Genomic DNA, 16,317 nt, shown 5'->3' with positions numbered 1-16,317 from the left:
CGCCTCCACCGCCGAGAAGCTCCAGAACGCCTCCGTCCACACCCGATCTGAGCTCTCCGACCCCCTCCGCTCCATCACCGCCCTCACTCTCCAGCTCTCCAAAACACGGTCGGCTCCGGCGGATTCAACGATTACGTCGGCATCTTCAGCGGCGGAGTCACTAGAGATCTCAATGGTTGGCTTTCGAAGAGGCCCGAATGGAAGGCGATGTGGGGGAGAGACCATTTCTTGGTTGCAGGGAGGATTTCATGGGATTTCAAGGCCTTCGCTCGGGTCAAACTCAAACTCAGCCGAGCCGATCGAAGCCGATTCATGATGGATGGATCGTGGACTGCAGCTGTGATGCGGCGAATTCACGAGCGCGTAGTTGGATCCAGCCGTACTGCTGCTATCTCCTCCACCAGTCATGTGTGGCTTCTCGGCGTTTGCTATAAGTTCGATGAGTCCGAGTCCGCTCCACTTGCATTCGAACACGATTTCTCGTCGAGAATCTTGATGACGTATCGAAGAGGATTCGATTCGATTGAGGGTGGGGATTCCAAGTGTTTTAGCAGCGATGTGAATTGGGGGTGTATGATTCGGAGCAGTCAGATGCTTGTGGCTCAGGCATTGCTTTTCCACAGGTTGGGAAGGTCTTGGAGGCTGCCTATCGACAAGTCTTGCGGCTTGGATCAAGAGTATGTTGAGATCTTGCGTCAATTTGGTGATTCCGAAGCTGCGGCTTTCTCCATCCACAATCTGATTGAGGCTGGCAAGGCTTATAACCTTGCTGCCGGTTCCTGGGTTGGCCCTTATGCTATGTGCCGCTCGTGTTCTCCGGTGGTTGCAGAGGAAGAGAAGAAGAAGAGTGGTCGAGGGAGAGAGAGGTCAGGGGAGAGAGAGAAGGAGGGAGAGAGAAAATATAAAAAAAAGGGGAGAAAAATTAAAAAAATAGAGAAAAAATTAAAATAATAATAAAAATAGGAAATGAGGGGCATAATAGTCATTTCGGATCATTTTGGACTTGTTATATGAGAATTTGATAGAATAAGGACTATTCAGTTTAATTTAAAAGGCGATGGACCAAACTGTTTTTCAGGGAAAAGTACGAGGAGTAACAAGTATTTAATCCTAAAATAAATTAGGTATTGTTTTGAATAATTCCTAGATTCATCCAACAGCCAAACTTGGATATTTCTGTTTCTTTATAAAACCTAGGTAATGTTGTTCATCCTCAAAAGATAATTCTTAGGTTCCTCAGTTTACCTAGGAGGTGAACCTGTTCATTCAACGGTCACCCAGCCGGCCATGAGTATGGGAACAAATGACATTATCCAAAACTACTACTTGGAACCAACTCGCTCGAAGCAGTTCACTGTGGAACAGTGTCAAAATTACTTGGTCTCTTGCATGGTTCATTAATTCAGGTTGCTTTGGTTTGAAACATTTGCTTGTAATTTGTCACATAAATGTAGCACAACAATCATGTTCTGTCCCAACTTTCTTGCAGGCAATGCATAGGCTAGGAGGCAAAAGATTGGCTGTTGTTGGAGTTCCACCATTGGGGTGCATGCCACTTGTCAGAACACTAATGGGCGAGACCAAATGTGTGGAAATTTATAATAAAGTGTCATTCACTTTTAATTCCAAGATTCAAAAGAAATTATAGAAAATTACCAAAACATCTGGAATGAATATTGCGTTTGTTGATGCTCATGGTATTGTTGAAAGTGCCACGAACAACCCACAATTGTATGGTTGGTGAATTTCTTTGTTACTTCTGTCGATTAATAATTAATCATGCATATGAGAAAAACTTGAAATTTTTTTTTGGCATGTCTAACTGAAACTTCAAAGGGTTTTGTGGGACTGGAACTATAGAGTTTGGAGAATCATACAGAGGATTAAAAACATGCACTGATCCAGCAAAGCATGTATTCTGGGATGCTGTTCATACGAAATCGTTGCTGAGAAAGCTTTGCAAACTCTTGATGGCATAGAAACTTTGGGACTAATTAAACTTTGGATAAAAGGTACATATAGTTCTTGTGATTTGGAGTAATGCTCTAATTAGGTCGGACACAAAAGAAAGAGAGAAAGCGATGGCAACCCTTATTATTTTGCATCAATAACAGAAGTACTAGTTAAATACAGATCTCAATCAAGTTCTAGCTCAACATCTTAATGAAACTATTTTGACGATGATCTCACTCACTTATCCTTCTAGCTAGTACGTACAGATGGAAAACTCTGTCGAGGGATTTGGTTGGGTTAGCCAAGTGCTTAATGTATTGATTCACTTGACTCGTAAATTCTATGCATCAACGTCGACCTTTAATTCATTTTCAAGCAATTCATTCAGGATTTTCAAGATGTACAGTGTGTGTAACAATGTTGGATGCATTGTGTTCGACTAAAATAATTAAGAAATAACAATTTGATGATCCCTCGTACATGTCAATTATTAGAATATGGTCATTTCGGTACACTACGTACATATAATTCTGCATTAAATTTAGGGAATTTCAATCTTGGAGTAGAGAGCCTCAAGGCGTCATTTGGGTTTAGGGATGAAAGACATGGTAGCCTTTGGTAAAAAAAATAAAAATAAAACAATGGTAACCTTTGGAAATGCTATCGTGGCACAAAAGATAGTTTTTCAAATTTTTGGTTGAATTCCACTAATCTCTCTGCTCGATCTATTACTTGCGTTAATGATCGTTGATTTCTTTAAACAATACCTCCTATTGTTTTTCACACTTTCCTTATTGGATCTGGATCTGGAATTGTGTTAATGGTCGTTGATTTCCTTATTGCTCTATTACTCGCGTTGAAAACTTCTTTTGGGTTGATTTTGGATTTGATAATGTACTCCTTTAATGAGTTAATGAAGTTCTTTTCAATAAAAAATGAAAACCCGGCCATGAAGCAAAATAGAAATCAAAGACATAAGAAACAGTTTTTCTCTTCTACGTCAATCATTTTTAGGAAACATAAGGTCATCTTTTTCAAACCATACCCCAATTTGAGACCCCAAAAAACTAATAGTTGGAGTTAGTATAGCTAGCGTAGCGTGTCTTGAAACAATTTGTCAAGAAATAGATAGGGTTAATAAAGAGTTTTGTCATCCACATCTTTTTAGGAGATCAAAAACAGATTCAAAATTTATTTTGGGTTGATTTTGAATCGATGATGAGAACCCATGAAGGAAAATAAAAACCAAAGACGTAAGAAACAATTCTTCTCTTCCACGTCAATCATTTTTAGGAAACATAGGGTCATCTGTTTCAAACCATATCCCAATTTAAGACCCAAACTAATAGCTGGGGTTAGTATAGCCAGCGTACCTTGAAACAATTTGTCAAGAAATACGTAACCTAACAGATAGAGTTGATTTTAAAGAGATAATCAGACACCCATGAAACAAAATATTTAAGAAAAAGTTATCTTTTTACGTCATATGCTCATTGTCCTATAAATGACCATCACTTTGTACATTTTGCGCGCATCAACTAAACTGACATACTTATCAGAAACCAGCTTACCACCTTAAGAGATGGCAGGTTATGTCGATAGCAGAAACCAGCTTGCCACAACAATCATTATAATTCTCTTCTTATCGTCATTGGCCCATGCAAACGACGTCGACGTTGCCGAGATCTTCAACCAATGGATCATCAAGTGTCCAACATCAGAGGGTGTACTCAACCGAGGTTCACAAACAAAACCGTTTTGAGATATTCAAAGCCAACTGGGAATATGTCGAGAACTTCAAGAAGATCGGCAACAAGACCTATACCTTAGGTCTGAATAAGTTCTCAGACTTAAGCCCGGAAGAATTCCTGGAAATTTATAGCTGCGGCACAGATCCCACTCCCACCATGCCAGTACCCACTCAAACTCGACCTCCACATATCCTCATGTCGGCATGGATTATCTTGACTATGAGGCATGCTATGAATCAAGGGACTGGACGGAGGATGGATATGTGAGCCCCCCCGGAATCAAACTCCGTACTGTGGTGATTACCGAAACCCGAGCCCCCCTGGGAATCAAACTAGTTTATTTAATATCTCATGCTGTTTCTTTCGCTCAAATTAACTAGGTTTTTGACTGGAAATTTTCAACTTTACTGGCTTTGAACTTTATATATCCTTCCTAATTTAGTCGTCAAGATTTCATCTAGACCATTATATTATCACTTGCAAGCAAACCATCATTTCATCATTGCATGGCATGAGTATTTGAAATGATAATACCACAGCCTCAAAATGGAATTCAAGCAGAGGAAGAGAAGTATGGGTAGTAAGTTTTATCTACATATATATATAGAGGTTAATTTGGGGGTCTAACAAGTAACAACTAATATAGGTAGTGTGGTTTTATTCATTTTCAGTCATCAATGACAATTCATAAATCTCTTTCTTGCACTTAAGTTCCAAGCTAAACTCTCTCTTCACAACCCGATAAGGCGGTGTGGGATTCGATTGCATTTAGGACCTAGCAAGTAATAAGGCTTTGAACTCTTAGAATTTATGTTTTCGGATCAAAAGTAGTGTGCACGACAGTTGATATTGAATCCTTCTATATATGGCAATGAGCCCACAACGGTTAAGGTCCTATGGACTTTTTAATTGAAGAAAATCAAAGAAGTTAACAAATGGCCAAATGGGGAAGAAATCTAGAATTTTTAATGCATTATGCTTCAGCCTAGCTAGTTCTTAGGGTTTGTGTAAGCATATTTTGCTATTACCATTCAATACATGATTTTCCATTGTCACAAGGAAAACAAATGATGCAGATAGGCTTGGAGAATGATTCTCCTATCTTCCCGGTGGTTCAAGGAAACAAAGAAGAAGATCACAGAATCGGATCAAAAAGATCAAGCAGAATTGATTCACTGATCTTGAGTTTAATATGGTATTCATTCCATATCATTTTGCATGATTTTAAATTGATATGCATATTGGTTAGATTGATTCAATATTCTCATTTGCATTAAAGAGTTTTTCTAACATGCATATCAATTTGAGATATTGATTGATCTTGGTTAGGAAAGATTCGATTGCATATTCAAAAACAGTTTTAAACCTTCCTATATTTATCGTAATTGATAATTAAGACAAGATTCGATTGAGGGGGAGTGTTTCTCCCTTATAAAAGGTTTCGAAACTGAAGTTAGGGTGTGGGTTTTTTTTATGCATAAAATTGTTCTCTTTTGAACTACTTGTTTTGTTCAAATCAGTTTCTGAAAAACCCTCTTTACTTGTTTCATGTATTCCATTGCATAATCGTTCATATTTACTCTCAAGATCAGTGATTCATTTGAGAGCAAGGAAGGTTGAAGATAGATTATCTAGAATGTTGTATTAGGAGTTAGAACAGTTGTAAAACAAGTTAGCATGTGTTGCTAAGTGAAAGTGTTTGTTATGAACAACACTACTTGTATTCTGTAAACTCTAGTGTTTCATATTGGATTGCCTTTTCGTGTTGGCTACGTTAAAAGCCACGCAGTGAAGTTTCCTCAGTGGAGAGGTTTACACTGCGTTAGCAAATCTCCGTGCTATGAATCGTATTTTCTTTGGATAAATTCATATACGTAAAGTTCCTTCTAATATTTGTTCCATCTAGTATTTTCAGTTTGTAAATTGACTTCTTACTTTCCTTCCCTTTAATTTTTATCATGAATGCACGAAGGTGCATGCTGGGCATTTACGACCGCAGCAACAGTGGAAGGGATTGCATACATAAAGAGAAATAGCTCAGTTCAACTATCCGTGCAGCAAATCGTTGATTGTGATAAGTGGTCTAACCTAGGCTGCAGAGGCGGTCTCGTAACGGATGCATTTGACTACGTAAAACGGAACGGAGGCCTCACCAGTGCCGACAATTACCCACATGATGCTAAGGATGGAATATGCAATCTCGATAAGGCAAAACAATTTAAAGCAAGTATTACTGGGTTTGCTCGCGTGTCGCCGAATGACGAGTATGAGCTGATGAGTGATGATGGCAATATGCCAGCAGCCGGTAGCGGCCGATATTAAGACGACAGATGATTTTCAGTTTTACACTGGTGGAGTATTCAGTAAAAACTGTGGAAATGGGGTGATAAACCACTCTATGACCATTGTTGGAATGGGGGAGACTGATGACAGCGTAAAGTACTGGAAACTGAAGAACTCATGGGGTCAGGATTGGGGCGAAGGAGGGTACATGAGAAAGATCAGAGGAACTGGCAAGCCAGAAGGTCATTGTTTCATGACTTCATCAATGCGAGAGCTTCTTATCCCAGAATTGATTGACGATGAGAATATGGGACACATTTTCCAATAATTGGGAATTTCTTCCTTAATTTAGATCAATTAATACCCAATGGGAACTTTTCCTTTTCCTACTATTATATGTTGACTTGTGAGTCATGTTGTGTAGAACAAGTTTGCTTGCATATAAAGTAAACTTGTAGAAGAAGGAAACTTGGAGAACAAGATGTGTAATGTAGTAGTGTAGGGCTTGTATATATACCCCCATTTACACCATTGAATCAACATCAGAAAATTCATCACTCACAAATATTTCTTCCTTTCCATTTCATATTTTGACTTGGTATCAGAGCAAAGATCCGAGAGGACTTTGTCTCTTTGTTTTTCCTTCATTCTTCTTTCCTCACACTCTGGGGTAAGATTGTTCCTTCCTCTAATTCGGAGGTTAGGATTGTTCTCTGTCTTTTAGAAGGTGAATTTTATCCTTGTAACGTCGAGCTTACTCGCCCAACACCACTAGGTCCATCCAATTAATGCGATGTCTAGGCCAATGATCGAATAAGAGAAAGGTAACCGAAAGGTTGAAAAGTGAGCATTGCTCCACCAAAATCTTAACCCTCCTTATCTGGTCGCATTAAAAGGAGTTACCGAAAGGTTGCGCGATAGGCAACACTCAAGGATCAGATTTCTTTTCTCTTTACTTAGGAAGTACTGCTGCTTCTTGACTAGTCGATTAATCCCTCTCGACTTGTCAAACATACCTTCTGTCTCAATTCCGCTGCATATTGTTTTTTCGTCGGTATTCCAATGGCTGGCCTTGATGCTCCACTTCTAGAAGGAGGGAATACTAGCAATTCCGGTATTCAAAAAGTTGAAGTCTCCGTTCAAAACCCAGATTCTTCATCAGGTTCATTCGGAGGAGCAAAACTGAATGGACCTGGGAATTACAGGACATGGAAGAAGATGATTTCCGCTCACCTTCGTGGAATCCATAAGATGGGTCATGTCACCGGTACCATTAAAGCACCGGCGAATGAGGAAAGTGAAGAGTATGTCAAGTGGGAAGATGCTGATGGACTTGTACTGTCAATTCTGTACAAGGCCATGACTGATGAGGTGATCCAATTGATCATTAGGTGTGATACTGCTGCAGAAGTTTGGAAGACACTCAATGATCTCTATCTGAATGAATCTGATTTTTCTCAGATCTATGAGTTGTTGTGCAATGCAACAAGGATGAAGCAGGATGGGCAAGCAGTTTCAATGTTCTACACCCAACTGAAAAACATTTGGGCCGAGATTGATCAACGGCGACCAAACAAATTGAAGAATGCTGAGGATATTACTTGGTACCGGAAGGAGAAGGAGTTGAAGCGTGTGCACCAGTTTCTGAGTGGATTAGATGCTAGACATGACAGTGCCAAGGGAGAGTTGTTGCGTCGGCAAGAGCCTCCTTCCCTCACTAAGGCTTTTACCTACATCCGCAAGGATGAGTCTCAGCAAGGTAGCACAAAGGCAGTTCATTCTGAAATCTCCAGCCTGACAATCCAAGCTAAGCCCCCACGGGCTCAAGGTCCACCTCCTGGCTTCAGTACACCACAATCAAGATTACATCCCATGACTCAGGGTTGTTCTCCAAGCAGGTCTGTATGTCAACATTGCAAACTGACTGGACACACCAAGGAGACTTGTTATAAGTTGGTTGGGTACCCTGCTGGATACTTCAGCAAACCCAAACCAACTGAACCTCGAGGTTGAGGAAAGGCAGTTGTTCATCTTGTTCAGAGTTCAGAGTACTTTGGAGTCGCTGGGCAAGATCATACCACAGGCAGTGATGGCCCTCCCTCAGTCTCAATGGTTGTTAGAGGTACTGGTAAGATTGGTATGGCTTTAAAAATTTCTAACTTTGTAGGTTCAGATACTTGGATTATTGATTCTGGTGCTTTAGATCATATGACCTATGATAGGAAGTATTTCATCACCTTATCCACCCCTAATGTGTCATATGTTACAAATGCCAATGGTGAATCCTTTCCTGTCCTAGGTATTGGGTCCATAAGAGTCACACCTACCTTAGTATTGCATGATGTATTGTATGTGCCAGACTTGTCTCACCACTTAATCTCAGTTCCCCAACTGAATACTCACTCCTTGTGCTCTGTGACATTTTTTCCCATGTATGTGGTGTTTCAGGATCTTCTGACCAGGGAAATCATTGGCAAGGGGTATATGAGGGGGAGACTGTTTCATCTGGATCAAGCTTATGCTGAGGAAAGACCAAGGAAGAATGTCCCAGTTGCTTTGACTTTGACTTCTAGAGAGCTTAATGAAGTCTGGTTATGGCATAGATGCTTAGGGCATCCGTCATTCAGCGTAATGCGTAAAGCTATGCCCTCTTTATTTGTTGGCATTGATGAGTCGTCCTTATATTGTGAAACTTGTGTTTTGACGTAAAGCCATAGAGTCAACTATCCATTGAGTCTTTCTAATAAAAGTTCTATGCCTTTTGAGATTATTCACTCTGATGTGTGGGGACCTTCCAGAGAACCCACTGTTTCTGGAATGCGTTATTTTGTCTTGTTTATTGATGATTGCACTCGATTATCATGGGTAGCATTGCTTAAGTCTAAGGATGCTGTGTTTTATGCTTTTCAAGCCTTTCAAAAATTGATTCAAACATAGTTCAATGGTCATATCAAAGTTTTTCGTTCTGATAATGGGGGGGAGTTTGTTAATCATGATTTTCAGGAATATTTCCAAGAAAAAGGTATAATCCATCAAACCACTTGTCCTCAAACACCTGAAAAAAATGGTGTGTCTGAGCGTAAAAATCGTCATCTCCTAGACATAACACGAGCATTGCTATTTGGTGCTCATATGCCCAAGTCTCTTTGGGGTGAAGCGGTTCAAACTGCCTCACATCTTATTAATTGTCTTCCTTCCAGTGTTCTTCAGGGGCGCATTCCCTTTGAAGTCCTATCAACCCGTGTCTCTATTCCTTCCTTCCATAATCTTCCTGCTCGTGTCTTTGGTTGTGTTGCCTTTGTCCATATACCCAAAAATCAGAGGTCAAAGTTGGATGCCCGAGCTCTCAAATGCGTCTTTGTAGGTTATGGTTCTCATCAGAAAGGCTATAAGTGCTATCACCCACCTATACGAAAGTTCTATGTCACCATGGATGTGTCATCTTATGAAGATATGTGTTATTTCTTCCCCAACAACACCTCTCTTCAGGGGGAGAATGAGTTTTTTGAAGAGATGTTTGTTGGTGGAGAGTTAAAGAAGAATAAAGACGCAGAAGAAGAGAGTATTGACATCCCGAAATCAACTAGTCAAATCGACCAGTCGAACGAGGAAACTGGCGAAATGGGCAGAAGTGTACTCGACCAGTCAAAGGAAATTTTTGACCAGTCGATTCTGAAGCTGAAGAGGAATCTATTCCAGCTTCCCCCTCATCTGATACTTCACCTCCTGATGGTGAACTTTCTGGTCAAGAAGCTCCATCTCAGGTATGTCCAGTATCTTCACCTAGTAACCCTGTAGAATCTGTATCTTATACATATGTGTTACCTAGTAGAACTACCCGTGGTCAACCAGCAAAAAAGTATGAACCTTCCATAACTGCTAAAGCCAAATATCCAGTAGCTAACTTTGTGTCACACCATAGGTTATCTAAACCTTATGCATCATTTGTGAATCAAATATCCTCTGTATCTGTTCCTAACAAAGTGCAGGAGGCTTTGGGAGACCCAAAGTGGGCCAAGGCAATGGAGGAAGAAATGGAGGTGTTAGAAAAGAATCACACCTGGGAACTTGTACCACTTCCTCGTGGTAAAAAGATTGTTGGGTGTAGATCGATTTTTACTGTTAAGCATAATGTCTGGCACAGTAAGTAGGTATAAGGCAAGGTTGGTGGCTAAGGGGTTCACTCAGACATATGGGATTGACTATGATGAGACTTTTGCTCCGGTAGCCAAGATGAATATTGTTCGGGTGTTGTTGTCACTTGCAGCTAATCTGAATTGGCCACTTCATCAATTTGATGTAAGAAATGCTTTCCTTCATGGGGAGTTAACTGAAGAAGTATACATGGGTCTTCCTCCTGGGTATGCATCAGATACACATGGTGATGTTGTTTGCAGATTGAAGAAATCCCTTTATGGACTTAAACAGTCACCCCGGGCATGGTTTGGCAGATTCACTCAGTCCATGAGACGCTTTGGATACAAGCAGAGCAATTCAAACCACACCTTATTCTTAAAGCACCAAAAGGGGAAGGTAACTGTGCTTATTATATATGTGGATGATATGGTAATAACAGGAGATGACTTGGTAGAAATTGGAAGTCTTCAGAAGAAGTTGGCTTCTGAGTTTGAGATGAAGAATTTGGGAGATTTGAAGTACTTCTTGGGGATTGAGGTAGCCAGGGGGAGAGATGGCATCTTCTTATGTCAGCGAAAGTATGTGTTGGATCTCTTGGCAGAGACATGCATGTTGGATTGTTCTCCGATTGACACTCCAATCGAACAAAATCGCAAACTAGCAGAATATCCTGATCAGGTTCCAACTGACAAACCAAGATACCAGAGGTTAGTGGGACGCTTGATATATTGGTCACACACTAGACCTGATGTTGCTTATGCAATTAGTGTTGTGAGTCAGTTTATGCATAATCCAAGTGAACGGCATATGGAGGCAGTGGTAAGAATCTTGAGGTACTTAAAGTCAGCACCAGGAAAAGGTTTAATGTTTTCTAAATATCAGCACCTCGATGTTAGTGGATATACAGATGCAGATTAGGCCGGTTCTATCACAGACAGGAAATCTACATCAGGGTACTTCACCTTTGTGGGAGGAAACCTTGTTACTTGGAGAAGTAAGAAGCAAAAGGTTGTTGCAAGGTCAAGTGCTGAAGCTGAATATATAGGTATGGCACATGGAGTGTGTGAACTTCTGTGGCTACAAAATTTACTTCGAGATTTGGGTTTTAAGCCTAAGTCAGCAATGCAATTGTACTGTGATAACAAAGCAGCTATTGACATCACATAATCCTATACAACATGACCGAACGAAACATGTGGAAGTTGATCGACGCTTCATTAAGGAAAAGCTGGATGCAAAGTTAATTAATCTCCTTTCCTTTTGTTCCAAACGAGGAGCAATTAGCGGATATACTTACCAAAGCTGTATCTAGCAAGTTGTTCCATGACTCACTAGGCAAGTTGGGTCTTCGGGACGTTTATGCCCCAACTTGAGGGGGAGTGTTGACTTGTGAGTCATGTTGTGTAGAACAAGTTTGCTTGCATATAAAGTAAACTTGTAGGAGAAGGATCTTGTAGAAGAAGGAAACTTGGAGGACAAGTACACTTGGAGAACAAGATGTGTAATGTAGTAGTGTAGGGCTTGTATATATACCCCCATTTACACCATTGAATCAACATCAGAAAATTCATCACTCACAAATATTTCTTCCTTTCCATTTCATATTTTGACTTTATATATGTATGAAAATAAAGGTAAACATTATAAATGGTGTCTAATTTGAAGTTTTACTCAATATCACTCTCGTAGTTTTAAAATGTTTAATGTCACAAGCTCACACTTGTAGTTCACAAAATTAATCAATATTAGTCTAAGTTATTTTCTTTGGCCACATACATGTTATGTGCACGGTTATATTGGTCTTTGCTCTTAATTATTATTCATTTTATTTTTTCAATTGAAAGGAAAAATTCTAATAATAATCAAGAGAAGATTAAAAAAAAAAAAAAAAACTGGATATTGATTATTGAATTTTGCAGAAAAATAAAAAATAAATAAAGATGAAGCACATATCTACCAAATGGATTATAGAATCACACGAAGTAATTAAGAAATAGAGAGTTGTCGACTATCAAATATTCAACTTTGAACATTCCCTTTATTATTACAACGAAAAATATCAGAAGTATTCTAGAAATTGACATCCACCCAACCAGAAAGGACCTCACAACCCTTGAATTTCATCCCCTCGTCTAAGATACCACTGAAGACAGAACATTTATATATGACAGTACTAGGGGAATGGGGCGACGACTCATCCTTGACCTCAATGTCAAGAAGATAATTGAATCCTCGTACCACTTGACTCTCACCCTTGAGAACGCTCTGGAATACCAACTTCTTGTGGGATTGTTTGCTGATTTCAGAAACTGCAAACTCCGCGATCTCTTTCAGATAGGGTTTGTTGAGATTTCGGATGGGACCCCAGCCACCGGAGAGCCAGAGTTGGTCAGCAGCGATGAAATGGGAGAGGAGGAGGAGGAGAAGGCAGTGACCCATCATTATGGTGACGTTGATTTTCTTCGTTCAAGTTTGGCTTTGGAATAGAGAAGGTGGTGGATGTAAGGAAAGAGATCGAGTTGGGGCTAGGTGGTCGGCTAGGGCTGATATAAGTATATAGATATTTTGTTCTGACGGTGCATTAGAACCAATTGTATACGTAACCTACCTTACTAAAGATGAGCTGTTTAAATAATCAAAAAAAAAAAAAAAAAAAAAGATGAGCTGTTTAGTTCATCAAAAAGAAAAAGAAAAAGATTGGGCTTAGTTATAGCTCAATCACATAGAAGTCTAAGCCCAATTTGCACCAATATTAAGTTAATTGTTTTAGAATGAGAGATTTGAGAGAGATTGATGAGAGAATTGTGTATTTTATTATTGAGATAGGGCTCCTATTATATAAGGATTACAAAGTACATGTTCTAATGATACAAGGAAAACTAATCCGAATAGGACTAGGAATTCTAGAATTTTCTCTCCTATTACAAACATGAAACTAATCCTAGTTTGAATAGGCACACATATGTCGATTTCCTTCAACACTCCCCCTTGTGCCGCTCAAACTTGGTGGTGACGCTTCATCTGTTGCCTCGTTAAAAACCTTGCTCGAGTGAAAAACCCTGTGGGACAAAAACTACCTCGAGGAGGAGAAAAAGAGTACAACACGTCCTTCACTCTTCGAGATCGAACATGTAGACATCATACCTCCCCCTGATGTCGATATCTCCCCCTGATTGCTACGATCATGGGAGTTCGGATAACTTTTTCAATCCGATACTCTTCACATGTTTCTCGAAGGTGGATTTAGGTAACGACTTAGTGAATAAGTCCACTACATTATCCTCTGATAGGATTTGATTTACTTCAATCTTTAGAAGTGATTGTTGGTGCTGATTATAAAAGAACTTTGGCGATATATGCTTGGTGTTGTCGCCCTTGATGAAACCTAACTTCATTTGCTCAATACAAGCTGCATTATCCTCATAAATGCATGTAGGTTCATCCGTGGTAGACTTCAAACCACAACTTCCTCGAATATGTCTAATTACAAATCTTAGCCATATACATTCACGCACGGCTTCATGTAGAACAATAATCTCTGCATGATTTGAGGAAGTAGCAATAAGGGTTTGTTTTGTAGACCTCCAAGATATCGCAGTGCTTTGCATGGTAAAGACATAACCCGTTTGGGAGTGACCTTTGTGAGGGTCAAAGAGGTACCCCTGCATCAGCAAAACCCATCAAAACATCTTTGTCGTTTTGATGGAGGGAAGGAGGAGGGCGCCGGCCACCATGGACGGTGGCGGCAACATGGCCGGCGGTTTCTCTATGGACGGCAGCAACTTGCCTCATGGGGTCTGATCCCAATTTTCCATCATTCCTCTTCTCTCTGTAGGGATAAAATAGGCTCATATCAATCGTACCTTTCAAGTATCGAAAGATTGTCTTTACACCAATCCAATGGCGGCGTGTTGGCGCAGAACTATGTCTAGCTAACAAGTTCACTGCGAATGAGATGTCCGGTCTTATGCATTGAGCTAAGTACAATAATGTACCTATTGCACTTAAATAAGGCACCGCGGCCTCTAATAACTCTTCGTCCTTATCCTTTGGACGAAACGGATCTTTTCCGGGCTCAAGACTTCGGCCAATCATGGGAGTACTCACAGGCTTTGCTTTATCTTCATTAAAGCGCCTTAAAATTTTCTGAGTATATGCAGACTGATGGATCAAAATCCCATCACTACGGTGCTCGAGTTCTAAACCGAGACAAAACCGTGTTTTCCCAAGATCTTTCATCTCAAATTTGGATTTCAAATATTTAGTAGTTTCATTGAACTCATCTAGAGTTCCAATTAGGTTCACGTCATCGACAAAAACTGCTACGATTGCAAATCCGGAACTTGTTCTTTTAATGAACACGCATGGGCATATTTCATTATTAATATATCCCTTCCCAATCAAGTAGTCACTTAGACGGTTATACCACATCCGCTCGGATTGTTTTAATCCATATAGTGAGCGTTTTAATCTTATTGAAAACGCGCTCCGTGGTTTTGAGCCACTTGGTCATATATCTTGGTCTGATTATTACACTTTTGTAGACCAGCGAGCGACTTTTCAACCACCTAGAGTCTCTTTTTGAATATAGATGAAGTTGACATTCATATGTATTTATAGGTAATTCAAATAAATTAACTCTTTCAAACAAAATATATTTTCCCGGATATCCGCAATATTTTCGATATCTCCCTTTTTCAAAGTTCTGATAGATATGTAGATAAATATATTTTAATCCTTGGTGACAACAGAGAGATTCATAATTTTCTTTTCAATTTGTTAGAAGGGCAAAATAGGAATTTAAAATGTTGAAATATAAAAGGAGATCCAAATAACCATATGAGAGGGATGAATATATCTCGTATTAATCAAGAAAACTGGAAGCAACCATTTTGCAAACTTTTCTCTCTGAAGAGCTCCAAGAAACCCGGAGTGCCCTAGTTTCGGGGTTTTGAGAAATTCTACTCGTCCGGCGGCGCTCGAGGTCGGTGCAGGTTCGCCTCGCCACTATTGGGTCGCTGCCGGACGGGTGTTGAATCCTATTTGCTCGGGAAGTTCAGAAAGAGGAGTCGGGCTCAAGGTGTTGGACGGGGAAGGATGGTTTCCAGACGAAGTCTTTCGGGGTGTTCGCGTCGCGTTGTGCAGTGATAGGATCGACTCCGGCGTGGGCTCTGCGGCGGCACGGTTTCTGATCGGTTGAGCGGCGGTGAGGATCTGGAGGATCCGGGTGGCTTGTGATGCTGGTGGAGTGTGCGACGAGGTCGAGTGGTGACAGTGGTATGCTGGGTCGGGCCGACGAGGCTTGGTTGACCGTGGTCGGAGCGGCAAGGTACGGCGGACACGTGGTGGAAGCAGCCGGCGCTGCACGGACGCGAAGAAGGTGAAGTTTGGGCCGGTTCCAAATCCTGCTGGGCCTTGTGTTGTTGGGCTTCTCTTTTTGGGCTACCCTACTGAGCCTTTAATTGGGCTAGGGCTTTGGCCCTTGGCCCAACTCTATGTTTATGGCTTTTTAGTCTATTTACAATAATTTTCTTGTATTAGGAATCTAGATCTCTAGCGCCTCCGGCGTAGTACCAAAGGAGGATCTCCGCTACCTCTACGGTCTGAAATGTATAATGAGTGGGTCTATTTCTACGTACCATTGTGGGTACTACCACTACCTCCTTGTCTGTCTATGTCCTTAAATGACAACGGCAGGGTATGTAATGGCCTATTCTGGCTTGTGATGAATATACTATTTCGCCTCGTGGGCTTGATTAAAAAAAAAATGAGAGGTATGAATATAAGCATTCATTATCATTCTCCCAAAAAAAGAAAGAAAAAAAAAAACCTCCATATATCACTCTAGCCCAAAATGGTACTATCCAACAAATAGCCCAACAAAGATCATAAAAGACAAGGAAGGACCCATCTACACCCAGATTATACTTCTTATGAAAGCAGTTGCATTCAACAACAAAATTTTATTTCAACAAACTCATACGGTCATACCATTCTGGTGACTGCTAATCTCTTGGATTTTCTATTTGCTCACCCAATACGTCATCATCTCCTCGACATTCTATTTTCCTCACCCAGTACGTCACCCCCAGCCCAAACCTCATACTTCACATCAATCTGTCGCTCACATTTTACTACTCGAACTGCATTAAGCTTCAACACCAAAACCATCAGTTAAGAATCTGCAACAAAG

General features: G+C 40.4%; 2 protein-coding genes across 2 annotated transcripts; both read left to right on the top strand.

Moving 5' to 3' along the window:
• The first annotated feature begins 169 nt into the window (after positions 1-169).
• LOC133722502 (cysteine protease ATG4-like) lies at positions 170-967 on the top strand. Its single transcript, XM_062149388.1, has one exon. It carries the CDS (start codon positions 208-210, stop codon positions 949-951), a length of 744 nt encoding a protein of 247 aa, XP_062005372.1. The 5' UTR covers positions 170-207; the 3' UTR covers positions 952-967.
• Positions 968-5,988: 5,021 nt separating this feature from the next.
• LOC133722989 (fruit bromelain-like) lies at positions 5,989-6,315 on the top strand. Its single transcript, XM_062149826.1, has one exon. The coding sequence runs from the start codon at positions 5,989-5,991 to the stop codon at positions 6,313-6,315; it is 327 nt and encodes a 108-aa protein (XP_062005810.1).
• Positions 6,316-16,317: the final 10,002 nt, after the last annotated feature.

This window comes from Rosa rugosa, chromosome 7, assembly GCF_958449725.1.
Source record: "Rosa rugosa chromosome 7, drRosRugo1.1, whole genome shotgun sequence".
NCBI lineage: Eukaryota > Viridiplantae > Streptophyta > Magnoliopsida > Rosales > Rosaceae > Rosa > Rosa rugosa.
This window is presented reverse-complemented; position numbering and strand designations above follow the sequence as displayed.

Excerpts from the sequence above, each read along its gene's own strand:
- LOC133722502 (XM_062149388.1), top strand. The coding sequence starts at position 208 with ATGTGGGGGAGAGACCATTTCTTGGTTGCAGGGAGGATTTCATGGGAT.
- LOC133722989 (XM_062149826.1), top strand. The coding sequence starts at position 5,989 with ATGGCAATATGCCAGCAGCCGGTAGCGGCCGATATTAAGACGACAGAT.